Here is a 25,419-nt window from a genome sequence, read left to right as displayed (position 1 = left end):
TACTGGAGAATTCATTGTAGGCTAGTCTGAAGTAAATGGTAACATTATGGCTTTAACTATAAGGAAAAGTTGGCTTTTGGACTTTCTGAACCTCTCATACAACTCCAAGTCTGAGTCTTCATCTTTAATATAAGTAAGTATTCTTGGCAATCATCTTAGGACATCTGTAGAAATGCAGCAATCACAGCTTCAGATATTTCATACATATATAGCTGACTCATTTTTTACATTGCTTTTCTGTTTTGTGTGCCAAAGGAAATGAAGCAAATACCATTTTCTTGACTACATACATATGGCCATACATGAGTGTCAATGTGTGTCTGTCCACCTTGCCCACAATAACTTTGATTCTATTGGCTAGTTTCATCCATGTTGGAAAAAAATTAAAGATCTAAAAAACATACAAAATTTAGCTAATTAAGTTTAATGAATTTAGCTACTAAGCAGGCCTGAAAAAACATATTTCTGCTCCCTCTAAGCTGCATTGTTAGCAGTGATTTCACTGTGAGAAGAGAGTACTTTCATAAACATACAAATTCAACATGCAGCTAAAATCTAGATCTTAGTAGTTAAGTTTTCTTTTAAAAAGCAGGTTTGGTAGTTTCAGCTCGTGGAATAATTTATTCTACAAATACAGGGGCTGGCTGTTAAATGCCTTAAGTGCAATAAAATTGATACTCTGCTAGAGCATCATAGTTACAACTGATGAATAAACCTCAAAAAGTTTACATTCTGATAAGTGGCAAGGCTGTCCTTGCCAGTTCCTATTGGCCAGAGTAGTCTGACTAAAGGACATATTTTGAGCTACCCGGTCTAGTGGAAGATGTTACTGCCCATGGCAGGCATTTGGAACTGGATGAGCTTTCAAGCCCAAACCATTCTGGGATTCCATGATTTTCAGATGTGGAATTTGTGATTTCCTTTCCAGTCGAGTCTCTGACCTGGAAAGGAAAACTTCAACTTCTGGTACAAACCTGCATATTTACATTTGTGCAGATCTTAGGACATTTATTAGGCAATATTTTGCAAGATTATGCTACTTGCCTCCAGTTGCATCTGTTTTCTTGTTTAGGAAGGCATTAAAAGGAGAAAAAAATTATCTAGCTGTCTCGTACTGTTCAGCATAATTGTTTTCAAGTACTTGAGATTTATACATCTGTGAAGAATAATAGGAAACTGCAAGTAAGAAAAAGTTCATCGGTGATCACAGGGAAGAAACATTTCTATGTACAGTGAGGTGGAAAAACCAGCCCTTGGGGATCTGCTGGAAATAGGTGTCACGATCCAGTGCACACCATCCATCCTGCATGGGAAAGGTCCAGCTCTTTCTGGCATTCTGAAAGCAAACTGTAGCACACGATTTTCTGGGACAGAACAGAACGAGCGGGAGCCCTTCGTTCTTGTTCAAACTGCCTGGCCCCAGGCGCCCGTGTGCAGAACGCTTCCAAGGCCGGAAGCATGGAAAACAACTGCCTGCAGCAAAAGCGGAGCCCTACGAGATGGAGAGCCGGCACCAAGCTTCATTCTGAAGGGGTCTGGGTGTGATTTTCTAGCGATTTCCTAGCGGGCACTTTTATAGACCGGATTCTTTTATACTTTCTCGCTGCAATATGCAGCCACGACTGGATGTGTTGCTTTTCAGCTGCACCCCAGAGACATTTTATTTTCTATTTCTGATTTGATCTGAGGGCTTTTAAACAGATAAAATTGACGGTACTGAATGGAAATCTTCAGGAAGAAAAGTTATAATCGCTGTAATATCCAAACCAGGGGCCAGGCCCGGAGCTCTGACACTGGCACTCGCGGTGTTGGGGTGCAGGTCGTTGCTGTACTTGGGGGAACAGAGACACCCCGGGCGGCTGTGAGGGGGCTGTAGGTGCGGAGTTTATTCCCTCATTGTTCCCTACACGCGGTTCGCTACAGCCCCGCTCGCCACAGGCATCCGCTCTAAGAAAGCTGCAAACGGCCAAATGGCGTAGGGGTGGTGTTCTCCCCCGCCAGATTTAGTTCCAGAAGCGGCGGCCAGCTGTCAATTCCTGGAATTTGGGGGTACACGGCTGCTTTGGAACCCCGCACAGCGCCCCAGCCCGCGCATAGAACGCGGGGTGATTTGTCCCCTCCGGCTGCCCGTACCCGCCCGCCGAGCCATGGCGAGACAGTGGACGCCACTTCCCATGCGTCGAGAAACACCGAGAGAACTACTATTGCTGGCATGCTCTGCGTCAGGGCGCATGCGCAATTCTCACTCGAACGCCGCCTTGGTACCTGTTTCTTCCATCTCCGCACGGTCGAGGTGCTGCAGAGACTACAATTCCTAGCGTGCCTCGCGGCACCCACGCATGCCTAGCGCTCTCGTCCGCCATCTTGACCCAAGTAAACGCCGTCGCCGCCGCCACTAAACAAATGCGAGCGCGGCACCGGCGAACCGGCTGCGGGGGGTGAGGCCGCCGCGGAGCCTTCGATGTGCTGGGCACGACCGGTCAGGTAGGTCTCGCTGCCCCGCTGCCCAGGGTGGTCCGCTTCGGAGAAAGGGGCAACTCCGCTTCCCCGGACGGCGGGGACCCGCAGCTCCCTCACGGGCCCGGGGCAGCACCCCGACCCCCACCCGCCAGCGCTGCCGCTCCGCCCCACGCGGGGAAGCAGCGCCAGCCGCCAGCCCTCTCCCTCTCTCGCTTCCCCCGATCCCGGCGGGGACCCAGCGCCGCTGGCTCCGGCCGGTCCCCCGCGCCCGGGGCCCAGGAAGGGCGGGCGGGGAGTGCCCGGGTGGCGGCTGGCTTCGGGCGTCCTTTTAGGGGAACCTCCCCCACTTCAGTCCCCCGCTGGAAGCTGCAGTGATGCCGGGGCTTTTGTTCCCGGTGCCCACTCCTTCCCACCCCCCCGTCGTGCCTTTCCCTGCCCGGCCCGAGCCCAGCTCGCCTCCGGCTACTCTTTCTCGTTTATTATCCTCGTCGCATCGGGAAGATGCGCCCTCTCTGCCCGCCAGCCCCGGGATCCCGATGCACTGGGATCGGTCAAGGAGGTGTTCCCGTGTTTGACGTATTTTTTGGGTGGAGGGGTCTAGTGTTGGTACATGGAGAGCAAATTTTCACGCCGATTTTGCAATCCTGTCATATACTATAGGCTGGCGCAAAATGCATTCCCCGGGGGGGAAGGGAGAACGTGCGGTTCGATGGAAGAGCTCTTTTAATAGGTACTCTGCATAGAGGGAGGAGACTTGAACATCAATTTGGAGAGCGTTTAAGTGTGGAAAAAAAGCCTTGAGAAAGAGATAGGAAACTCGGTAAAAAGGCTCGGGCGATGCATTTGAGCGAGACAGTATAAAGAAGTCCATGCCCTTGTGAAACTGCTGAATTCCTGCATGCCACTACAAAGGTTGGGGTGGGGATGAGAGCGAATGTGTCAGTGGAGTTGTGAGCAGACTAAGAGGAGTTTACATTAATCGGCTTGGGAAATCAATAAATTATGAACTTGATCATTTATATTCCTTTTTCAGTGAGGCTGAGCTCTGTGGGAGCACAGACACAAGGGAAGGATGCCTGTGGTGTGGCCAACTCTTCTGGACCTCAGTAGGGATGAGTGCAAGAGAATCCTTCGCAAACTGGGTACAGTAAGATACAATTTGTGGGTCTGCACGTTTGCCCTTTTAAGATTTGCCTTCATGCCACTTCCATGAAATACTTTGTCTACAGGCAATTTGCAAGTAATTTCCTGCGTTTTCCAGCCCTGGCTTAAAATTATGTTTGGCAGATAGTTCCAGCCCCAAAAAAATGAGTAGAGAAGAATTGTTTTGGTTTGGTCAAATCTTTCTTGGATGTCCTAGCTGCAGTGTTGCAGAGCTGGGGTTTTTTGTTACTGTTAACATGCAACAAGATTCTCTGTGAAAGGAGAGCCTTTGGGGTTGGTTTACTTTGTTTTATTGGGGCTTTTGGTTGTTCCCCCCCGCCCAATTCTGTATTAGACACCTTTTTGTACCCCCAAAAATATCCTGGTTTAGCTGGCACTGTGGGACTGAATTCAAGTGTTAAAAGTTACTATTGCGAAGACAGAAAGCAGGATTTAAAAAAAATGCAGTTACACAGGTTCTCAGGGAAGTGGGATGCCCTCACTCAACTGCCGTAACCACAGGGACCTTTTTCATTGTTTCAAATGTAGCTCAGTATTTGAGGCCTCTGCCCAAGAGATAGACACTGGGAGATATTTTTGTGCTCTGTCCTTGTAGATCTAAGTGTATGAAAAGAGATGCTTTTGTGTTCTGGAAAGTAATAAAAAAATTTACTCTTTCCTCACACATCTGTTTTTGGCTACCATAGGAGAGAGAATCCTTTGTTAGACCTTTGACGTGATCCAGCACAGTTGGTTTTGAACCAACTTAGGGCTGAATTTATGTAATTAAGGGTTTGGGGTTTTGCCTGTTAAATGATGCATAATATTAGAAGGGAAATAAAAAAGCCTTAGATTTCTTTTCAGGCTTTCTTCTGAGGACCATAATTTAGGAGACAATGTCAGGAAGAAAGTTGAGGCTCCTTCTAACTTCCTGTGACCATCATGTGGTAGCTTTTCTTGTTCTTATTTTGCTTGAATGGTAACAGATAATATGCTGTATTTCTTAACTGTGCCAAGATTCTCATATGTTGTGAAGCCATCCAGTTTAATTTTTGAGAGTTGAGAATTTATTTTCCCTTCTTTTGCCTTTTTAATTTCATTTCTTGGGAAAATGGGGTTTGTGTTCTGTTGAAACAGTGATGCAGACGTTGCACACAACATTGCAACAAACTGTACAATCTGTTAAAGTGATCTGCCCTAAGTCTTAAGCAAGGCTCAAGAGGTACAAAAACTTGGAGAAAGTGCAGAATGCCAAAAGCTTTAGACCAGATCTATACTACTAAATATCATTAAGGTGTGCTGTGCTGGGTGGAAGTATGGAAAAAAAAACTTCAACCCGAGCTGATGGCAGTGTGCTGGCAGAACCTTGCTGGTGCAGCTGAGCCAAACAGATCTGCAGCTACACTTCCTTCAATGACATAACTTATGCTGACAGGAAGGAAAAGAAATTTTTAAATAATAATTTTTGTTTTGCTGGCATAAGCTGTGTCCCCACAAGGGGGCCCTGCCAGCGAGGCATGGCTGAGGCAATGCCTCTGTGAGCTGAGGCACACCACGGGACTGGGAGGTGAAGGAGCCACAGGCAGTGGGAGCAATAGCTGTGTGACAGTCACATCCAGCAGTAGCCATCTGCTTTAGAGGCTACTGTCCTGCTTTTCCAGCTCATGGCCCAACATCTCATTTGGCTGATGGTTCAGAAGTAGTGGGAGTATTCCTTCAGAAATGAAGCGCAGGGATGTAGGGGAGGTTGAAATGCATCTTGAGGTATGCAGGACCTGGTGTTGATTGTGGTTTATTACTGAGTGAGGTGATGATGGTAGCACCTAACACTAGCAATAATGATATTTACTTGCCAAATCCATTTTAGCTATTTGATGTGTTTTGTTGGAAAGGGAATGCACCAGTTAGTGATTGCATAGACCCAGGGGTGAGGAAGTTACAGCTGTTCTGTAATCATTACAAGCTTCCAAAAGACCAGGACATATATTTTGAGAGTTCTAATGTAGAGGATTCTGTTTATTTATCCTGCAGAATGAAAAGATAGCCTATCCTTGATAAATAATTATATGGTTGCATTTGAGAATTACTTTAAATTGTTAACAGAGGAAAATAATTAGTGTCGTAAATATTGTTACATGGTTGTCTAAATAAATGTTGATATTAATAATAACCATTGCATTAATTGGCGAACGTTTCATAACTGAAGCTGTAAATGCTCCTGTATGTCACTCAGCATCCCTATGCAGGCTGCACAGTGAACCAAAGTGATTCTGCTTTTTGTTTTGTCTACTTAATCAGGACAGGAGAGCAGAACTTCTTATCAGCAGAATTCCTTGATTTCATTTGTAAAATGTAGCTCTTTGGAATCCTCAACAGAAAGCTTTTCAGAATAGCATCAGTCTTTTCTTTTGCAGCAAACTTTAGTGATGTTAGGTTTTGGCCTGCACCTTTTACTCTTGGTTTTGGTTAACTGGGATCTGTTGCGGGGTTTGGGTTTGGGCTGGGTGAAATAGGGGTGTCAATTGAAAGGCACCTATGTAAGCATCAAAAGAATTTGTATTTCTGGTTTCCCCAAACTGTGTGAAGCTGAGAATAGCAAGTCATTCTTTGGCAAATTAGCAGCCTCCATTGTTTGTATTAGCTCTATCTTCACCCTGTTTAGTAGGACAAAATTTAAAAGTATCAGTAGCCTTTTACCGTTCCATTTTTTTTTAAAACACTGATGGCATGACATCACAGTCACCTAGAATTACACATTTCTGGTAAATCAGAGTCACATTTTTGTGAGTTAATCTTTGGGATGGCTCCATGTTTAAGAATATCTGGATTGTTTCTTTTGTGTAGAGCAGGTTTAATTCAGTGTACTGCATTTCTTTCAGATTCAAGCAGTTGTACCGTATCAAATAAAGAAGCAGAAAAGATTATGATGATCGTATTTAACAAGCTAGAGCTGGTGTTCTCCATGCTAATTAAGGAAAGGCATTAAGAAAAAAAGAGTTGCTCTTTTGATAGTCTATTTCTTTTCCAAGCCAAGCTTTTCCATAGAACTCTTAATAATGATATGTGTTAAGAGAATTTTGAACTACTCTCTAAACAGTTTCTTCAATCTTTTTGCCTGAACTGTCAAGTCAGAGAGAGCTTGACACATTCATTTGGGTTTATAAACTAGATAATCCTCTGTGATGAGACAATTGCTTCATAGAAATGCTTTATGCTGCAGAGTAATTGACTGAGAGAGTTCTAAATCATCAATCTGTTTTGAAAAAGCACTAAATAATTGAAAGACATGTTCCTCTTAATGATTTTGAAAATTAATGGGATACTGTCAGTAATATGGAAAATAGCATGTTTCCCCCCCCCCCCGCTTTGCTGTAAGCAATGAATAGAAATGTTATTTGTTCTAATTCTTCAGAACTGGAGGCCTATGCAGGTGTCATCAGTGCCTTACGTGCACAGGGAGACCTTACGAAAGAGAAGAAGGATCTTCTTGGAGAACTCTCTAAAGTGCTTAGGTAACCCTGAACTTTTCTAACTAAGAACCATGACCTGTTTTCTTTGAAGGTGTTGCATGCTTTTTCTTTCATCAGAATCGCAAAGTAAATCTGAATTTGGAGAAGTAATTCTTCCTGTTGCAGAGGTTTCATTCCTGTCCTGCTTGGAGTTTTTAATAAGGAAAATAGCCATGTTTCTGTGGTAGAAGCTTTACTGGTTTGTTGGTGCTTTGTGGGATACTGAGTGTTAGAATGATTACAGCCAGGTCATGAATGTACACTGGCTTGTGGTTTTGTCAAGGTAAAACCTTGTCTTTGAGCCCAGGGTACCTCAAGAAAGAATGCTGCATATCCTGTGTGAATTTTTCTGCTGTATCTTTTAAATGTATTGCTCTCATTAGGAGGTTGGATTCTAGCTGTTTTTCAGAGATACCCTGTGAACGGTAATGTTCTTTTCATTCTTCAGTAATATTTTTGGGCAATAATATAATTAGTTCTCTCTCACTGTGATAGCAAAAGTTAAGTGGCAGTCTCTTAAATGTAAAGTCCTGTTCCCTTTCTTCTCTTAAATTATTGTTAAGTTTAATTTTAGCTGGAATGTTTAGATAAATGTTCGTATCTTCCTCTGATTAAAGTGTGTTGCTTTATTGTTTTTTAATAGTATTTCAACAGAGCGACATCGTGCTGAAGTTCGGAGAGCAGTAAATGATGAACGACTAACAACGATTGCACACAAGTAAGTTACAGATCATTTTGTGTGTGATTTCCAAAAGTACCCTTTGGAAAATCCATTATGCCTTAACTGAGTGGTAGAATTTTGAAGATTGATGGTGGTTTAAAGAATAGTAGTTAAAACACTGTATGGATGAAGGAATTACTGTATCAGATCTACTTCAGCGGAGTGGAAACAGTTACTCAGTACCATTACATTTTGGATCTGAGGCCATCGCATTCCTTGTACAAGTACAATGTAGGAAACAGTTTTTTGGCATACTGACCCTTCTGTAAGATAGACCAGAATAAACAAAGAGTGGAGAAACTAGAGAAGCTCCTAAGTAGGATAAATATGTTTGCTTTTTTTTTGCTTGTTTTGCTTTTAGTTTTATTTTAATCAGTTTGGAAAGGCTGTATTAAGAGGAGCTGAACTATGTAGGAAAGATGAAGACTAGTGGAAAACAGTGTATCGGCACAGAAGGGAAAAAATGGTCAGAGTAGAAAAAGCTGCAGCAAGCTGATGACATCAGTGTCCACCACTCTCTACGATGTAGCTGCTGTGCTGGCATCAACTGGGCTGGTTCCTCCTTGCATTTGCTTTCACAAGTTCCATGTGATTTTGAGAGGTGGGAGGAGCAAGAGATCAAGTGGTTATGTATCTTTGATAATTACTTAACAATCTTACTATTAGGGACTGTCTTTAAACAGAGCTGCATTGTTTCTGTATTTTTTTTCTTTTTCTGTGTTACAGCAGTTGGTTTTTAAAGCTTGACTGTTGTAGCTTAGATGTTGTGAGAAGGAAAAAAGGGAAATCACAGGAATAACAGAACACTTGGAGTTAGCAATTTTTGATCCAAGACTAGTCAAAATCAGCATACTGGTTTAGTGCTGTAGAAGGACATTTAAGAATTTTAATGTTCAAGTTTAAAGATTTAGAAGTATGCTGTCCACCAACCTAAACCCACCAACTTCCTTACAGTCCATTAAAGAAAGGTGGGGTGGGGGGGTGAAGAAGGGAAATAATGGAAAGCATTTATTTGTCAAATCAGCATTCTTTCCATGAATCAGTTTTTCCTTTTAGTAGTACTTCTGGTCTTAGCATTTTGCAGAACATGAATAGTTTTTCCTGTGGTGTTGCACTTCAAGGAAATATTATAATCCAGGCAAGGTGCAATTTTGAAGTGCTGCTTTTCTTAATTTTTCCTGTGGTGATTTCTTATGAGTAATGGTTGGTAATGTAGTAGTTGACTTACATAATTCTCTAACTCACTAGGAAAGCCTACTTTGCTAGCTTTTGTACCTTTTATTTTTTGCTTTTACAGTGTATTTTTACCTCAGGCTATGTAGCTCCCTTTATATGATATGAATATGTGTGAGGAATGGTGAAGCATATCAAGATTTAACAACAGAGCAGATCCTCTGCACTTTACAAACTACTTTGTAGTAGCTTTTGCTGCAACTTGCTTGAAATATTTCATATGAGAAGTTATTTTTTAGAATATATTAATACATTAAATGGGTTGATTTGCTTAAGAGCATTACAGCACGAAAAATAATTTGCCATTTTGGTTTTGCTGATTTGACAAATGACCCATGTAAAACAGTCAAAACCACTTAATCTCTATAAGAACAGTGCTTTTATGGAACATTTTAGTGTGTGTGTGTAAGTACTAGGGTTAGCAGCAAATCAGAACAGAAGACTGTTTTCTGTTTAGGAAGATGCTCAGGGTGAATTTAAATAATTACATGTTCTGTCACCTTGTTTGGGACGACTTTAGTAAGTGTCAGAAACTCTTCAGGTAAAATAAGATTTGCCTTAGAAGCTGAGGGTTTTTCCCTGTAGCATAATCCATTTCAATAGTCTTTTATGAAATCTATTGGGTTTTCGGGTATTTTTGTTATCCAGAAGTAAAGAGTGTACCAGCTCTACCTGACTAGTAGCTAACCTAATGTGGGGGATTTAAGTATGGCATTCACATACCTCTGGCCTTTGTACGGCTCTGTAAAACAAAATAACAAAGAATCAACTCTTCAATTTAAAATGGGAGGTTTTATATATGAGGTAAGAAAAATGCAAGGGCTCTCGTGAAATAAAGGAAGTTGAGTATTAGTGCTGTAGTATGTTAACATCTCTCCAAGTATTAAACTGCCCTTTAGACTTGCACCGTTTGGAAAAAAAATATACCTAAATGAGATACTGAGTATTTGGAAACTTGTCAAAATACTTACAGAATGTACATTTCTTTTTAGTATGTCTGGACCAAACAGCTCTTCTGAGTGGTCCGTAGAAGGTCGTCGACTGGTGCCGCTGATGCCACGACTTGTTCCACAAACAGCTTTTACTGTTACTGCGAATGCTGTTGCGAATGCAGCCGTTCAGCACAATGCGTCTCTTCCAGTTCCTGCAGAAACTGGAAGCAAGGAAGGTGAGAGAAAGATGGGATTCTGCTGCAATCTATGGAAATGTAAAAACAATGTCACAGTAGAAATCGGTGCCTTAGATTTTAAGTGTTTAATATTAAAGGGTTTTTTTTTGAGGCCAGGTTGGAAGGGGCTTGGAGCAACCTGGTCTAGTGGAAGGTGTCCCTGCTGATGGTGAGGGGTTGGAACTGGAAGAGCTTTAAAGTTCCTTCCAACCCAAGCCATTCTATTAATCTATGAAAAAAAAATCCATATCCTTCTTATTAAACATTATTCACAGAAATATAAAACCCCTGGGTTTTTTTAAGCTACCTTTGTGGTATCTGCAGCATTAATCTGAATGCTTTGTGTTATTGATACTCTAGCAACTGAAATATAAAAAATCCTAATTTGTCCGGAAATGACATTCACTGATTAACTTCTTCAACTCTGTAAACTTTAAAGTCTTGGACTAATGGCTTAAGATTTTGTAAAGTTCTATAAGCGATGAGAGATGTTTCAGTACGCTTTATTTTAAGAATGCCAGGTAGGTTTTGATGAAAGTCAAGAAAATACTGCTTTGGGCTTTTTCTTCAGATTAAATGTGCTATGGTAACAATTAAAAAGGTTGCATTCTGCTTTCTCTAGGCTTTTTAAATAATGGTAGTGCCCATTCCAGCTAGCTTGGCTGAGCAGGCTTGAATTAGGCTTCATACAATTGGAGAATGTGTAACACTTCCTGAAACAAGCTGTTTTTATCCTGGTTTTGTGAGAAATACCGAATCGTTGTGCTATTACTTATAAGCAATGGTTTAAAAAAGCTGATTAGCGCAATCAGTTCTTCATTACTGAAGGAATATTTTGGGTTTTTCAGCAGATGTACTGTTGAGAGGCACTAGCACTTTTCTATCAGTTACTAGTCTAGATGTAGTCATTTACAGAAAAGCAAAAAGATCAACATATTGAATTAATGCTAAAATTAAAAATAACAAATTACAAAGTAAAACATCAGAATAATAAAAAAAAATCTCGCATTGGCAGCACAGATTTTTGGGGATGGGAAGAGGGGAGGTTAGACTTCTGTGTTGTCTTTGAAGACCATTAATTCCGTGGCCATGCTTAGCTCAAACTGGGGAGTATTCCACAGTAACAGGATTGCAGAGGGAAATACAGGGATAATGACCCAGTAAGTCTTTGGTTTCCATTTCAGTTGTAAAAATAGCGATAGAATAATGGGATTCTGCACTTCAGTTATATGGAAGGTGTCTTTTCTCCTCTTCAGTGGTGGTTTGCTATTCCTACACAAGTACCACTTCAACCCCAACATCTACCCCTGTTCCAAGTGGCAGTGTAGCAACAGTGAAGTCCCCCAGACCTGCCAGTCCAGCCTCCAATGTAGTCGTCTTGCCAAGTGGAAGTACTGTTTACGTCAAAAGTAAGTGATACTAGAAACTGATAAACAAAAGGGAAAGAAAGGGAAAGTGTGGTTGAAGCATAGACTGAGTTAAACGGTCAGACCTTGGGCAAGTCATTTAAGGCCTTTGTACCTTCGTTTAGTCTAGACAAGGAATTTATTGCTACCCTTTTTCAGAGATACTGTGTTCAGGATGAATCCATTCACTGCAAAATGCTGCAAGGAGCAGTAAAGCTAAAAGGACAAGTGAAAAATATTATGAAAATTGAATATAGACATTTCTGTATATCAGTGGATTTCTTATCCATCTTGTTGAGAACTTGTTTTTAAGGTGACTCTGCTAGTTGCTTCTTCAGAGAACTTCCCTCTTCTTTCTGCTTTAATAATGGATAGTAGTTGCTTACTTGAGTTAGAAAAGGTCCCTCTTTTCCACTTTCCCAGTTGACAGAGACTTGTTATTTTGGATGCAATTTGGCAAGGGTTTGTGCTTACATACTATGTCTGGCTATTTTGTGATTTATCTGGAAGTCAGTCTTAGTGAGGCATATGTTTCTGGGCAGCTGTGAAGGCTTCATACGAATTCCTACCAGATGCCTATCTTCATGTATTTGAATCTGGAAATCCAGTGCATAGAATCTAGAAACAGTCTTTTCTTGAGAAGTGTGTGTGTCTCTATCTTTGTTTAGCTAATAAGTCAGCTAGTTCTAAAAGCAGGTTATGTTCTCATATATTTGCCCTCATCATGGGTAGATTTATTTCACTATTAAAATGTTTCCATCAATTCTTATTTGCTTCTATCAAAACAACAAATAAAGATTAATAGTGAACTAAATAAATGCTATTTTTATGCTTGTTCTGGATACCTTTAGTATTTCAAAAATTATTTTAGTCTTTAATGCTAAATGTGTACGTCTGTATAAGCTTCTAGCTAGTCAGAAAGGCCACATAGTGCATAAATATAATGTTACCTGCAAACAGCCATTATAAATGGCTGTGTTAGCCCATGAAACCCATTACATTAAGGTTTTTCATTTTTTTGATCTATAAACTAATCACTGGGCTTTAGTTTAAAGACTCAGGGAGAATGTTCTTAACATCTTAAAATTTTAATGTAGACTTTATTGAATTATTACATGGTACTATCAGACCAGTCTAGACACTTGATAGAGGGATGATAATTTTTGCTGTCTGTCCCTAGATTTCATTTTTCCCTACTTCATATGCTTCATTTTTTTGTTATTGTTTTTATTTACCTTTTTTTTAGGGAATTGTATGTCTTTCAGAGTATGTTGCTTCAGTCACATTGATTTCAACAAGTCTGCTTTGGAGCAAATTGGGGAGGTCTGAGTTACAGTCAGGACTTCGCCATTGGTCTGTGGTGTAACCTCTTCCAAGTCACAGTCTGATTGAGCCATTAACCTTTCCATGACTGTGCTTCTTTACTTACCAAATGTGAATTACAGTCAGGCTGTAATCTTAACTAAATGTCTGTGGAACACTTCGTACAAATGCAATAATGCAATTTCTAACATGAAATTATGAGAATAATGTTCTTGCAAAACCCCACCAATGAAAACAGAAGATGAAATGAGCTGTACTTAACATAAAATAATGCTGTGTTAGTTTAATCTTACTTTCTTACTTCTTGATTGATTATTTGATTTTTTTTTTTTTTTTTGGTGGTTGAGGACCACAAACAAATAGTTTTCTCTGTTTCATGGTGGCCCACCAAAATAACAACTGTGTCCTAACACGGTAGCCGCATGTGGATTTTGGATTCAAATGGATTCTGAGATTTTTAAATTCCTGCACATGTTCAATATGATTAGTGCGCTCACAGTTTTAAGTTTGCATAGCACACTGACAGTAATATTTAAAAGCCTGTCCATAATAAACCTTAAGGTTATGTAATCAAACCTCTGCTTTATAGATGGAGATAACCATGGGGCTTGTTCAGGGCCATAAAGTAAATAGTTTATTAGAGCTTTGAAATCTGTTCTTGTAGATCCACACTTCACTTGTACTGCTACAGCCAACTAAAGCTACATTTTGAAGTCCAAAGCAAACTTAAAATAAAGCCTTTGCTTTTCTTCCGTGGTTCAGTTTCCTGTCTGTGTGGATACAATTGTCAGCCTTTGGAAGCATACCTGCTAATGAGCTGCTACTTCTACTGAGAGAGAATACCATTTTTCAGAAATTGCCTATTGTGGTACTGGGCAGTTTCTTGTCCATGTTAGTTCTTGCAACTTCACTTTTTGAGTGCCAGAATATTTAGTAATTGTAATTAGAGATTGGCCATAATTAGATCGTGGCCCTAATTAGAGATTGACTACCAACCAAGTTTGCTTTGATTACCAGCAAGACTGCTTTTTTCTGTGATGGTGTTCTTTGTCTTTAAGCCCCAGGCACATGGAACAAGATTTTCAATTGTCTTCTGCATAGGCAGGATTGCATCTCTTCAGCTTATCTCTGATTGTTTTTCTTTTTAAGTGGTTTAAAACATGTTAACATGGTAAGCCTAAATCACAGAATTGCAGATTTGTCAAGGTTGGAAGAGACCTTCAAGATCATCTAGTCCAACCGTCAATCCAGCACCATCATAATTAGCCCTATGCCACATCCCCAAGTGTCTCATTCAGTTACCTTTTGAACACTTCCAGACTGTCATCTCCCTGGGCAACTTACTCCAATGCCTGACTACTCTTCCAGTGAATTTTTTTTTTTCTAGTGTCTAATCTGGACCTCCCTTGGCGCAACTTGAGGGTATTTCTTCTTGTCTTGTCGTTTGTTACCTGGGAGAAGAGCCCAACCCCGACCTGGCTACGCCCTCCTGTAAGGGAGTTGTTGAGAGCAAGAATGTCCCCCGTGCACCTCCTTTTCTCCCGTGTGAGCCCCCCCAACTTCCTCAGCTGCTCTTGGTCCTTCAGACCCTTCCCCAGCTCCATTCACTTCTCTGTACACAACACCTCAATGTCTCTTCTGTCAGGAAGCACTCCGAACTGGCTCCAGGACTGGAAGTACCTCAGCAGTGCCCAGCCCAGGGGATGGTCACTGCCCTGGTCTTGCTGGACACACTATTGCTGGTACAGGTCAGGTGCCATTGTCCTTGACCACCTGGGCACACCTGGCACATATCCAGCCAGCTATTGACCAGCATCCCCAAATCCCTTCCTGCTTGGCAGCCCTTAAGCCACTCTGCCCCCAGCCTGTAGCTCTGCATGGGGTCATTGTGATGGCAGGATCTGGCACTTGGCGTCATTGAACCTCGGCCAATTGATCCAGCTTGTCCAGATCCTTCTGTAGAGCCTTCCTGCCTTCAATGCTACCCAGTAACTGTGAGAGGTTTGCAAGGTTATTGAACTCTGTCTTTCTGTAATGTAGACTAATTTATGAACCTGTTACTACTTGCTACTTCGGCAAGTTTCATTCAGATTTAAGATCCATTAATCATGCTGTTATCCTTTGCTCAGCTGAATATTGCAGCAGATTTTTTTCTATGTGTGCAGTAGATGATTGTGAGGAAGAATGAATTCTTTTGAGCCTGGACTTCTTTTGTTTTTCATGATTGTGTGTTAAGGTGCCATTTTATATCTGTTGCACAAAATGCACCAAAGAAGGCAAAAGCTCATAAAGTAAGAATTGACCTTCACAGTTAAACTATATAATAAAATAAAAGATTACATCTCAAAATGCAGTATTGAGATGAAAGGCTGAAGGGTAGTGTATGGATAAACATAACGTAAAAGTAGGTGAAAAAGCTGAAGTCCAAGAAGGCTGTAGGGGGATAAACTTTGGTAGTCCAGGTGTTGTAAACAAAACCACTACAAAAAAAACCAATGTAGTGTGAAGTTTTAAACTAAAATGTGCGTGGCATTACCCCAGTCACCTTGTGAGTGTAGTCTGACTAGTCAGACTTCTGAAGACAGAATGAAAACCCTTTATTGGCTCTTACATTCTTTTAGTCTCTCAGTCTGAGTGAAGTAACCCTGGAACTGAGTAGCTTGGGGTTTTGGGTTATTTGTCTTTTTGATTCCTGGCACTGCAAGTGTGGCCTGTATCAAGGACTAAGAGCATCTGAGGTGTGATACAGGTTGGTTGTGACATAAGATGTAATTTATCCTTTATTTCTTTTTATCTTATTTGAAAGAGGCTGTAAGACTCAAAAAGGGTGTAGTGTTTCAGAAAGCACTGAGATCTACAGACAGGGGAAACATAATTTAGAAAAAGTATTTATTTTCTAGGTGTCAGCTGCTTGGATGATGATGAAAAGCCCCGCAAAAGACGGCGAACGAATTCTTCTAGTTCTTCCCCTGTTCTCCTGAAAGACGTCCCAAAGGCAGTGACTCCTGTCACTAAAACTATCACAGTGCCTGTAAGTGGCAGCCCTAAAATGAGTAACATAATGCAGAGCATCGCCAACTCCTTACCACCACACATGTCGCCTGTGAAAATAACCTTCACTAAGCCCTCAACACAGACAACGAACACCACAACACAGAAGGTATGTGGGGGAAGCTGCCAAATGTTACTTTATTCTGGTTTTATCAGTGAATAAGATGTGATGTTTGACTCTTCCTTTCTGTGATCTGACTAGCTGTTTTTTAAGGATTGCACTTGGGATAAGGTAATCCCTCTTTAAAACAAACAAGGGCAAAACCAAACTCTTGTATGATTTTAGTTCACCTGTATGTGAAAGGACCTGGATTGACAGCCGTGGAGACTGAAGCCCTCTTTTTATCCACAGAACAGGTACAGCACAGGCAGCGGGAGTGCAAGCTTCCCCCAGACTGCCCCACCAATGTGCCTCAACCCTGACCTGAAGGGACCACTTCTAGGGATGAGAGGGGATTCAGTCTCCATGCTCATTCAATTCTTGGCCTCTCTGGTGAGACTGCCAACAAGGTTACCAGTTAGTACCATTTGTGGTGTTGGGTTTTGTGATATGGACACTAGTCCACTGAGAACTGGATCACATAGGCCACTGAACAGCCTTCAGATGGTAACAGCTGTTGGTCAAAGGTAATCTTTCTTATTTCTATTTTCCTTATTTATAATTATTCTTTGCAGTAGTAGAATTCCAGGAGAGATGGCATGGGCTTTCTCTTGCCAAGCCTTTTATCTAGAGATTAGTGGTTTTGGGCTCTATAAAGCTTGTATTCTTGGTGCTGGTCAAAGACTGGGGGGCTTTATTTTCTGTTCAGTACTAGTGTGCCATTTCTCATTCTACATTAACAGTGTTACAGCGGTCAAAATCAGTTGCATTATTTCAGCTTAGTGTGCCTAACTTTCACCACAGTGCAGTGTGCCAAATAGGTATTCTTTGTCTAAATTTTGATTTGGACTTAGATTTTTAAGTCCTTAATCTATGGTATGACTATTTTCCCATTCTTTAGGAGGCATTTCAGTTGTGTCTATTTTTCTGTTCTTAAAATGTAAAAAAAAAAGATGCATGGTTCAGACCAAGTTAATTCTTGGTACAGTTATTAATTACAGCAGACTTCAGGGAGGGGAGTGTCTCTGTGGAATTAATTTGACCTCAAAACTGACAGACTTATGGTAGGCTGGCCGCTAACAAGCACTTTTTTCCAGCTGTGAGAGTTTGACTACTGAGCTCAAACCTTTGGCATGGTATTTGTTCTACTAGTCTTCTTAATTGCCTTAATTGGCAGAGTTCCTGTGTCCTGATTTTTGGAAACTTTAAAACCAAGTAAGATTTACTGAAGTAGTGTGCAATAAAGAGCTTGCTTTCTGGCCTCTTCCCACTCCAGGCCTCTTTGATGCTTTCATTTGATTGACTGTTCTTTAACAGTGTCGTTAATCAAATTTCATCTCTGAATACATGAGTGTGTAAGAGGAATCTATGAGTGAGTATAAACCATCAAATTAAGTGTTCTGCATTCAGTGCAGCAAATACACAGCTGCTATAGGACCTAACCTATCCATCCTCTTGCACATTAGGGTTATCATTTGTGCAGGAAGAATTTTTTGCCTTAAATATATGTAGGATTGTATTAAGTGTAGGTGTTACATATCACAGAAGTTAAAGACAGAGCGTACTAAGTCTCCCAAAGAGTGGGCTATTGATAGGGCCTTTCCTGCCGTTGAGCCTGTGCTTGTTCTGAGATGGAAATTTTAGAGTTTGCTTTGCATTCTATTTATTTGATTGTCTTACTAATATGCAATGACAGGAAAATCAGTGCTTGTTTCGTTAGGCAGCCAGAGTAGCATTTGTATCTGAATTTGTCACACTGCCCTCTTTGGTTGCATTTAGATATGCTAAAATAAATAATGATCATTTTGGTGGGAGAAATTCCCTTTAGTAGTTTTAAATTGAATGCCAATCTTGTGCATTCATATCCAACTGCACACTTCCAATTTTAGTGTAAGTTGTTGGATATGAATGAAATTCTTTGTTTCTGCATGCCAGCTCTTTGACTAGTTTTGACATTTTAGTAGGTTGGAGGAAGATTTGTCATAACAACTAGTAATGTCACAGCTCCACTTTCTGGATTCTCTTGTAATAAAGTCGCCTGTCTAGGACACAGAAGGAATCTACCTAGTGAAGCAGGTTATAATGCCTTTATTTTTTCAGGGACTAAGTTTTGACATCTCTTAGAGCTCACATGACTAATTTCAGCGCATATTGGGAATTAGATTTTACTGTAACAATTAAAATCAGCATCAACAAAATTACCACCTTGACTTTTGTGTATGTGTGTATGAATTTAACTTGGTCAGTTTCTGTGCTGTTAAACATGGGATGTAGTTTTGCTGTCCATGATGAGATTATTTGGATCATTTCAACATATGTGAGAAAATAGTATTTCAGAAATATAATGTGATTTGAATTTTAATACTTCTAAATTTTTACCTAAATTCTATATTTTCTGGATATACTTCATACATGAAGATTACTAAACTTTGCTCTGCTCTGTTAATTTTGAAAGATGAGATAGAATAGACCCAAACCTGCTTCGTCAGAGTATAGCAGTCACTGTTGAACTGTAATGCTTTACATGCTTTATTCCTTGCATGATTAAATTAAGTGGTTTTAAGTGACAGTCTTGGACTTAAGTAAATGCAATGGTCTACAGGAGTTGCGATTATGCCCAGATTCATTCTGCATATCTGTACTTAGTTGTGATGCTGAACTTGCCCTGTTGCAGTATAGCTTATATTCACATTAATTTATAATTTGCCTTTTTTAACTGCAAGTTGTCCTTTGACTGTATTCCAAAATTAATTATCCTGGTGGAATGGAGCTGACCCTAAACTTCAGACAGCTGGGAAGAACTGACAGTTTAAGGAACAGGATGAAACTCCAGAGGCATATTGTAGAATCTTTTCACTTCCAATTCTCACATTAGAACAAGCTCCGTCATGTTCAGCTCTTCTGCATGTTTGTAGCCTAAGAGCCATTTGAGAAAGGCATTTTGATTAAGTCCAGATTAGGCAGAACACAAAAATGAGACTGATGCAGAGAGAATGTTCACAGTGGAGAATGCAATCAAGTAGAAAAGCAGCAGAATGGGGAAACCTTGTCCTTCAGACACTGGTTAGTTGTGGTCAACCTGTAACTTGTAACTTGTGGGGGTGGTAAGGTTTTGGTTTTCCTCAGATTAAGAAATTAAAGGTTCAGCTAAGCAGCAGAGACCATCAAACTAAGAGCTGAAGCAAAAGGAGAGGCAAAACCAGCCATGGTGGTGAAATTTGCTGCTTTTCTTCCATCCATGTGGCTATTTCCTTTTTTTAATTTTTTTTTCATTTTTCTTATTCTAAACTTTTAATCTCTTGCTGCTTGATCTGTCACTTAAGTCTGTTTCTGGTGTCATTATCATATTATTTCTTTATCAGGCAAGGTTTCAGTAGTGCTTGGCTAGTGGTGTAAGACTGTGTGTGAGCTGACACAGGTTTTCTTTCCTACTTTTATACCTTTTTTTTTCTATTGGCTTTTGTTGCATTGAATCATTAATAAGTTTAAATTTTCAAGTTTTTAATAAACAAAATCTTTGTTGGAACAATAGCATTAATAACATAATTTCTCAATATTCTTGCATGATAAACTCAAAATATGTTGTATTTTTGTGTTTTTTCTATTTTAACTGTGTAAGTACAAGAAATTATGTATAAGTTGAATAAAAGGAATTTCTTTATGTAAACAGTCCCCATGTTCAATACTTAATGCCTAGTTTTCTAGGTCAGTTGCATAAGGACAGACCTCTTCTAATGCTGTCATGAATTCTGTTTTTCTGTGTCATATCAGATTCGTGGAGTTTTTACTGTAACTCACACTGGGGTGATGTTTATTCTCTTCAGACAGGTGGTTTTCAGAATTTCATGTTATTGAGAGCACTAAATAAAGCAGAAATTGCTTCAAGCCTACAGCGTTTTCCTTTCACTGATGAAATATTGTTTACAGCCTTGTAGATCAAAAACATTACCCATTACTGACTCAGCAAGTGCTTGTTAATTTTTAAGGAGAAAAGAAATCATCTACTCTCATTGCCATTTCTTGATATTTTTGTAAGGTTTGGGAGAATGGCACTCAAAACTTGCTGGAAATACATTCAGTTTCTCTTAAAATGGGTTTCAAGCTTCCTGGCCCAGTTTAATGAAGTCAAGTTCACTCCTGTCTGTTTGCCTTCAGACACGAGATAATTCTGCTTTAATTGGATAGTAATTGTTTTCCTTAAAAAATCCTCCTAATTTTAAGAAAATGTTAATTACCACTTTTCCAAAATAACTGAGATGTTTTTCTTGTAAGCAAACGTGATTGACACTCTTAAAAGCTCTTAATAAACATGTCTCCATAAAACTAAATACACATACATGTTACTGAAATTCAGTGCTTCTGAGTAAATGCAAAGAACAAATGAATTTCTTCTTGTTTTTTTTCTTTTTTCAGGTGATAATAGTAACCACCTCTCCAAGCTCAACTTTTGTACCCAACATCCTTTCCAAGTCCCACAACTATGCAGCAGTTACAAAACTTGTCCCAACATCAGTCATTGCCTCAACTACTCAAAAGCAGCCCGTGGTTATCACTGCTCCCCAGTCCTCTGTGGGCAGCAGCAGCAGCTGTTCCACTCCCTCCTGCAATGCAAATACTATTGCTGTGACTGCTGTAGTGTCGTCCACACCATCAGTGGTTATGTCAACAGTAGCACAAGGTATGGCAATTCTCTTATAAAGGCTCTTTCACTGAGGATTTGGACTTTGCTTTGAGAATAGCATAGGGGAGATGCGCTTTATGTTTATGGATGATGAGTAAAGCACTAGACATGTGAAAGAAGTCTGCTGGTGAAAGTAATCCAAGAGACTCCACAAAAGTTCTTGTTTAACTCTTTTCTTCTTTACATCAACAGTTAATGTGCAGATCCTCTTTTTAAAGATGATGTGGTGACCTAGATTTAAAACAATATAACCTCAAAATGACTGGCTTTAAGAACTCTACCTGATGCATAGAAAGTGTATATTTCCGATATTTGAAGATGATTGCATATCTAAAAGCCTGATTTACAAAAATATGCAAAGTTAACATCGAATAAATATAACTTATTAGCATGCCCAGATGACAATTCTGAAAGGTAGAGAAGTGTATACACAGTTTTATTGGTGTATTTTATCAGCATGTCAGTTTTAAATCCTTTATAACTAAGACCTGAGTGGGCCTATTTAAAATTCCTAGGTTTCTGATTTCAAATTCCAATTGTGTATGGTAGCTTGACTGTTTCAGCTTCACAGCCACCAGCGAGTATTTGAAAGGGAAGCTGTGAATGAATGGATGAATGAATAAGCCTTAGTGAGCAGCACTTGAAAGAAAACTGCCTGACAATGACAAGTGCTAGATCACAATTTTTCCTTGTCTGTATTTTCCGTTCTTGTTCCATTCCACAAAATATTGGGTAGCTGTATCAAGGCTGTGGAGGTATTTTCCTTCCCTATTGCTTGTATTAATATAATCTGTGGAGCAAAAGGGCTGACAGCAGGCTTTCATATTGTTTGAACCATTGATTTTTAGTTGGGTTTGATCATGGGAGAGACTTTAATGCCAAAGTACATTAGGTAGAATATCTCTAACAGTTTGTTTTTTTCCCAAGACTGTCCATGTTATTGCAGAAGATGCTGGTGAAAAGTTTTGTGACATGAACTGATCTCTCCAAATGTAAAGTTGAACTCAGGAATTAAAAGAGCTGCCCAAGAAAATGGTGTAACCATCTTAAATGATGCAGTGAGAAAAGGATTGCTTATTTAGATTGCCAGAACTGTACATTTACTATGATTTGTGTCATTATGACTGCCATCTGTTTCTGTTTTCCACTACAACTGGGATTTAGTTAAAAATTGCCTTCATAAGATAGCCACTTTGTCTGTCTGTTTTGGTACTTACGGATGTGCAGTTTAGAATTATATACAAAGCCAAATTTTTCTGTTGTGACAGCTGTGTAGGGGAATGACAGAAATAAGTAATAAGATTTATTTGGAAACTTTGTCTTTCCATCTTACTGCAGATTTCTTTTAATCACTTTTACTTCTAAGATCACCTAACCTAACAGCACAAAACAGGTGTCCCACAGTTTTATAACTTACATACCCTTACTTGATTTTTTTAAAATGCCAACTAACTCTTGGTAACAGATACTTCCTTCCAATATTGATGGTTTTGATATTTGACATTCTCCTATCTCCAGCTTTTTGTCATCATTATTTTAGAATCATTGTATCACAGAACGGTTTGGGTTGGAAGGGACCTTAAAGACCTAGCTCCAAACCCTCTGCCAGGGGCAGAAACACCTTCCACTAAACTAGGTTGTTAAAAATATTTATGTGTGTGTGTATAGATATATTAAAAGTACTTTCACTATAGGTATTTTGCTGTTTTGAAGCTTAAAGATGAGACTTTCAAAATGTTATTATTTGTACTACAAAAAGTGTAGAAGTAGACTGGGATCGTAGTCTTTCCATTATCTGCTGTTCTGCTGTCACATTGAAAATCTGTGTAAAGCTCTCTTGCCTCCTAACAGAGTACTTCTGCTGTGTGGGAACTTTATATCCTCACATATATCAATGCATTTTTCAGTAAGAAAGATAGTTGAAATGCAAAATTACTTTAGAAATTATAATGCTTTTCTTTCCCATTGCACTGTTCAATCTTAAACCATTTACTCTTTCACAGGTGTGTCTACATCGGCAATTAAAGTTGCCTCTACCAGACTACCTTCCCCAAAAGGTTTGGTTGGGAATCCAACTCAGATCTTAGCACAGTTTCCCAAACAGCATCAGCAGTCTCCCAAACAGCAGCTGCACCAAGTCCAACAGGCCCAACAGCAGCAGCAGCAGCAACCGCAGCAGCAGCTGGTGCCATGTTCTGTAGCCCAGCAGCAGCCACAGCAATCTCAGCTGCCAGCTGGCATCAAGCCCACCATTCAGATCAAACAGGAATCAGGTAGTTGGAGTTGATCTTGGGTCACATTGGTGAGGTCTAACTGCAACTCAGGAAAGTAGGGCAGAATTCTGTCCCAAAATTTATGTGGGGGAGTGGTCATGAAGGTATCATTTTTTGAGTACAAGACTTGGCTTTAAACATGAATATAGGTAGATAGTGAGTATGCTTTAATGTTTTCAAGTAACAGTAATTAAAGAATTTGGTTGTTTCACTCTTGTTTGGTATTACAGACCATGCTTGAGGTATATGTTTTATCTTAGAGGTTGAGAGGTATGTAAATAACTTCAAAAGTAGCGTGATTGGCAACCTGGAACACAGCAGTTTTCTGAAGATCCAAGAGTTGTTCAACTATATCAGCTGGAAAAGGAAGTTACTCCACATTTTAATTATTTTCTTTGGTCCAGAAATCAAAATGTATTTTGAGGTACATGTCAAAACAAATACAATGGTATTTGTACAATTGATCTGGAAGTTGGACTGGATTCTTTTTGTGACGTTGATTCATTCAGCTGACTTTGGGCAAGTCGTGTAATCTTTCTTTCTTGGCTTTACTGTAGCACACAGTTCTTATCTCAGCAAGAAGAAGTAAGAAATAAGGCTTGCAAAGTTATCCAGTTCTAACAGAAGTGCTATAAAAGTGCAAAGTATTTTTATGTATATTAATATAAAATCAGTATTTTATATTAATCCTGCCAGTAAAATTACTATTTTATATCATACTTTTTATATGAATGAATTAAAATAGACCATAGAATGAAAAAGTAAACCGCCTGTCCTTTGATAAAACTACCTTTTGAATTGTAGGACCATTGCTTAAGAAAAATAATAGCTGCTAAGGAGGTCATAAAAAAGGCCTCCAGCCACTGAACAGTATTGATAGGAGCTTCATTTGCTTGTCTTCTACGATGGATTTAGGCTCAATGTGCTTTTTAGTTAAACATTTCTTTGAAAATACCATCTGATACCAATTCATTCTGGAAGATGAGAATCAGTTTTCATGGAGACTTTATTTTTTATCCAGTGTTGTCTCTGGATGATGCAGAGATGTCAATTTCTCTTTCAGTTTGGAGCTTATTTGCTCTTATACAGCTTTTATAGTCAATGTGGAGAGAAGAAAATGTCTCTGGAGGATATTCCACATCTTAAGTGGACAATACTGTTCACCTAGAAATACTTGTTTACAAATATAAGTGCTTTGTCTACATGGGATTCATCCAGGCTGTGTTTTCCATGACATTTGGCCACCACAATGCAATGTGTTTACCTCATCATGGAACAGATCATAAGATGCACATCTCGTAGATGTACTTTTGAACAGATGATGTGAATCTGCTGGTTTGCAACTGAAGTGAATCTCACAGAGGTCCCATTCCCCAGCACAAAATGGAGAGAGAGGGAGCAGAATCCTGGTGGTACTAAGGTGTCCTCATCCTTCATTCTTATGATTCTACTCATAGCTTAAGCCAAATTTCTTTGAGGCTTTAAGATCACCAGTAAATCAAGGGGAAGGAGAGCATTTTACTTAAAGTAGCCAGTTCCCCTAGCCAGTGTCACAGTTGCTTCCTTACACTCACTCCTTGTGGAGAAATGTTTTTAATTTATTCAGGGTGGTGAAATTTGTCTAGGCTAATTAAGACACCTTAGGATTTATAGACTGAATTGATGAAGAATTACTTTGCTTCTAGATGGTTCATTGTATATGAACCAATTCAGTCGTGGTTGTAACCTGTTGGCTCCTGGGAAATGTTCTGGTATTTTGTATCATGGACCAGAAGTTAAAAATGACATAACCAAATCAGTGATAGAATGGACAGGGGGAGTAGCTAGGAATTGAAACAGGCACATGAAAGGCAAAGATGATGCCTTTCTTGGTATTTGCAAAACAAACAAATAAAACCCAACCAAAACCAAGCAAAAAACCAAACCAAAACAAAAAAAATTAAATAACTTTTTTTCATTATAAAGAATTCATGGGCTCAGAATTGAAGCCTTGTGGGGCTACTTGCCCACTAGGCCTTGGTCTGAGAAAGCATTTCAGAAAGTAACTTACCGTGCCTGTATTTTAACAGTGACCTTTCTCCTTTCCTAGGTGTTAAAATAATCACTCAACAGGTGCAGCCCAGTAAAATCCTTCCCAAACCAGTTACAGCGACCTTGCCCAGCAGTAGCAATTCACCTATTATGGTGGTTAGCAGTAATGGGACTATCATGACAACTAAACTGGTCACTACTCCCACTGGTAAGTTACGGCGCTGAGAAGGGAAGGGAGGGTAAACCCAGACATACAGGTGATCAGACATGGTTTTTAGGGTTAAAAAAATCCACTTTCTTTTCTGAACAGTGGGCTCAAT

General features: G+C 39.8%; 1 protein-coding gene across 14 annotated transcripts in view; it reads left to right on the top strand.

Moving 5' to 3' along the window:
- The first annotated feature begins 2,324 nt into the window (after nucleotides 1-2,324).
- Nucleotides 2,325-25,419, top strand: part of EMSY (EMSY transcriptional repressor, BRCA2 interacting) — a 41,810-nt gene continuing 18,715 nt past the window's right edge. For 3 of the 14 annotated variants that reach the window (XM_085074247.1, XM_085074211.1, XM_085074205.1), the window contains exons 1-10: nucleotides 2,328-2,484; nucleotides 3,494-3,602; nucleotides 7,016-7,115; nucleotides 7,756-7,830; nucleotides 10,059-10,234; nucleotides 11,491-11,643; nucleotides 15,864-16,123; nucleotides 20,528-20,792; nucleotides 22,799-23,068; nucleotides 25,158-25,307. In XM_085074247.1, coding sequence (XP_084930373.1) covers nucleotides 3,533-3,602; nucleotides 7,016-7,115; nucleotides 7,756-7,830; nucleotides 10,059-10,234; nucleotides 11,491-11,643; nucleotides 15,864-16,123; nucleotides 20,528-20,792; nucleotides 22,799-23,068; nucleotides 25,158-25,307 — 1,519 coding nt within the window. In that variant the 5' untranslated portion in view covers nucleotides 2,328-2,484; nucleotides 3,494-3,532. Of the gene's footprint in view, nucleotides 2,485-3,493; nucleotides 3,603-7,015; nucleotides 7,116-7,755; nucleotides 7,831-10,058; nucleotides 10,235-11,490; nucleotides 11,644-15,863; nucleotides 16,124-16,366; nucleotides 16,508-20,527; nucleotides 20,793-22,335; nucleotides 22,432-22,798; nucleotides 23,069-25,157; nucleotides 25,308-25,419 lie in introns of all 14 variants that reach the window. The other 11 variants (XM_085074195.1, XM_085074176.1, XM_085074278.1 and 8 more) reach the window with 9 other exon arrangements.

This window comes from Lichenostomus cassidix, chromosome 1 (assembly GCF_008360975.1).
Source record: "Lichenostomus cassidix isolate B80296 chromosome 1, HeHo_3.0, whole genome shotgun sequence".
In the NCBI taxonomy this organism is placed as follows: Eukaryota; Metazoa; Chordata; class Aves; order Passeriformes; family Meliphagidae; genus Lichenostomus; species Lichenostomus cassidix.
Note: the sequence above shows the minus strand (reverse complement) of the source record. Positions and strands in the feature narration are given on the sequence as shown.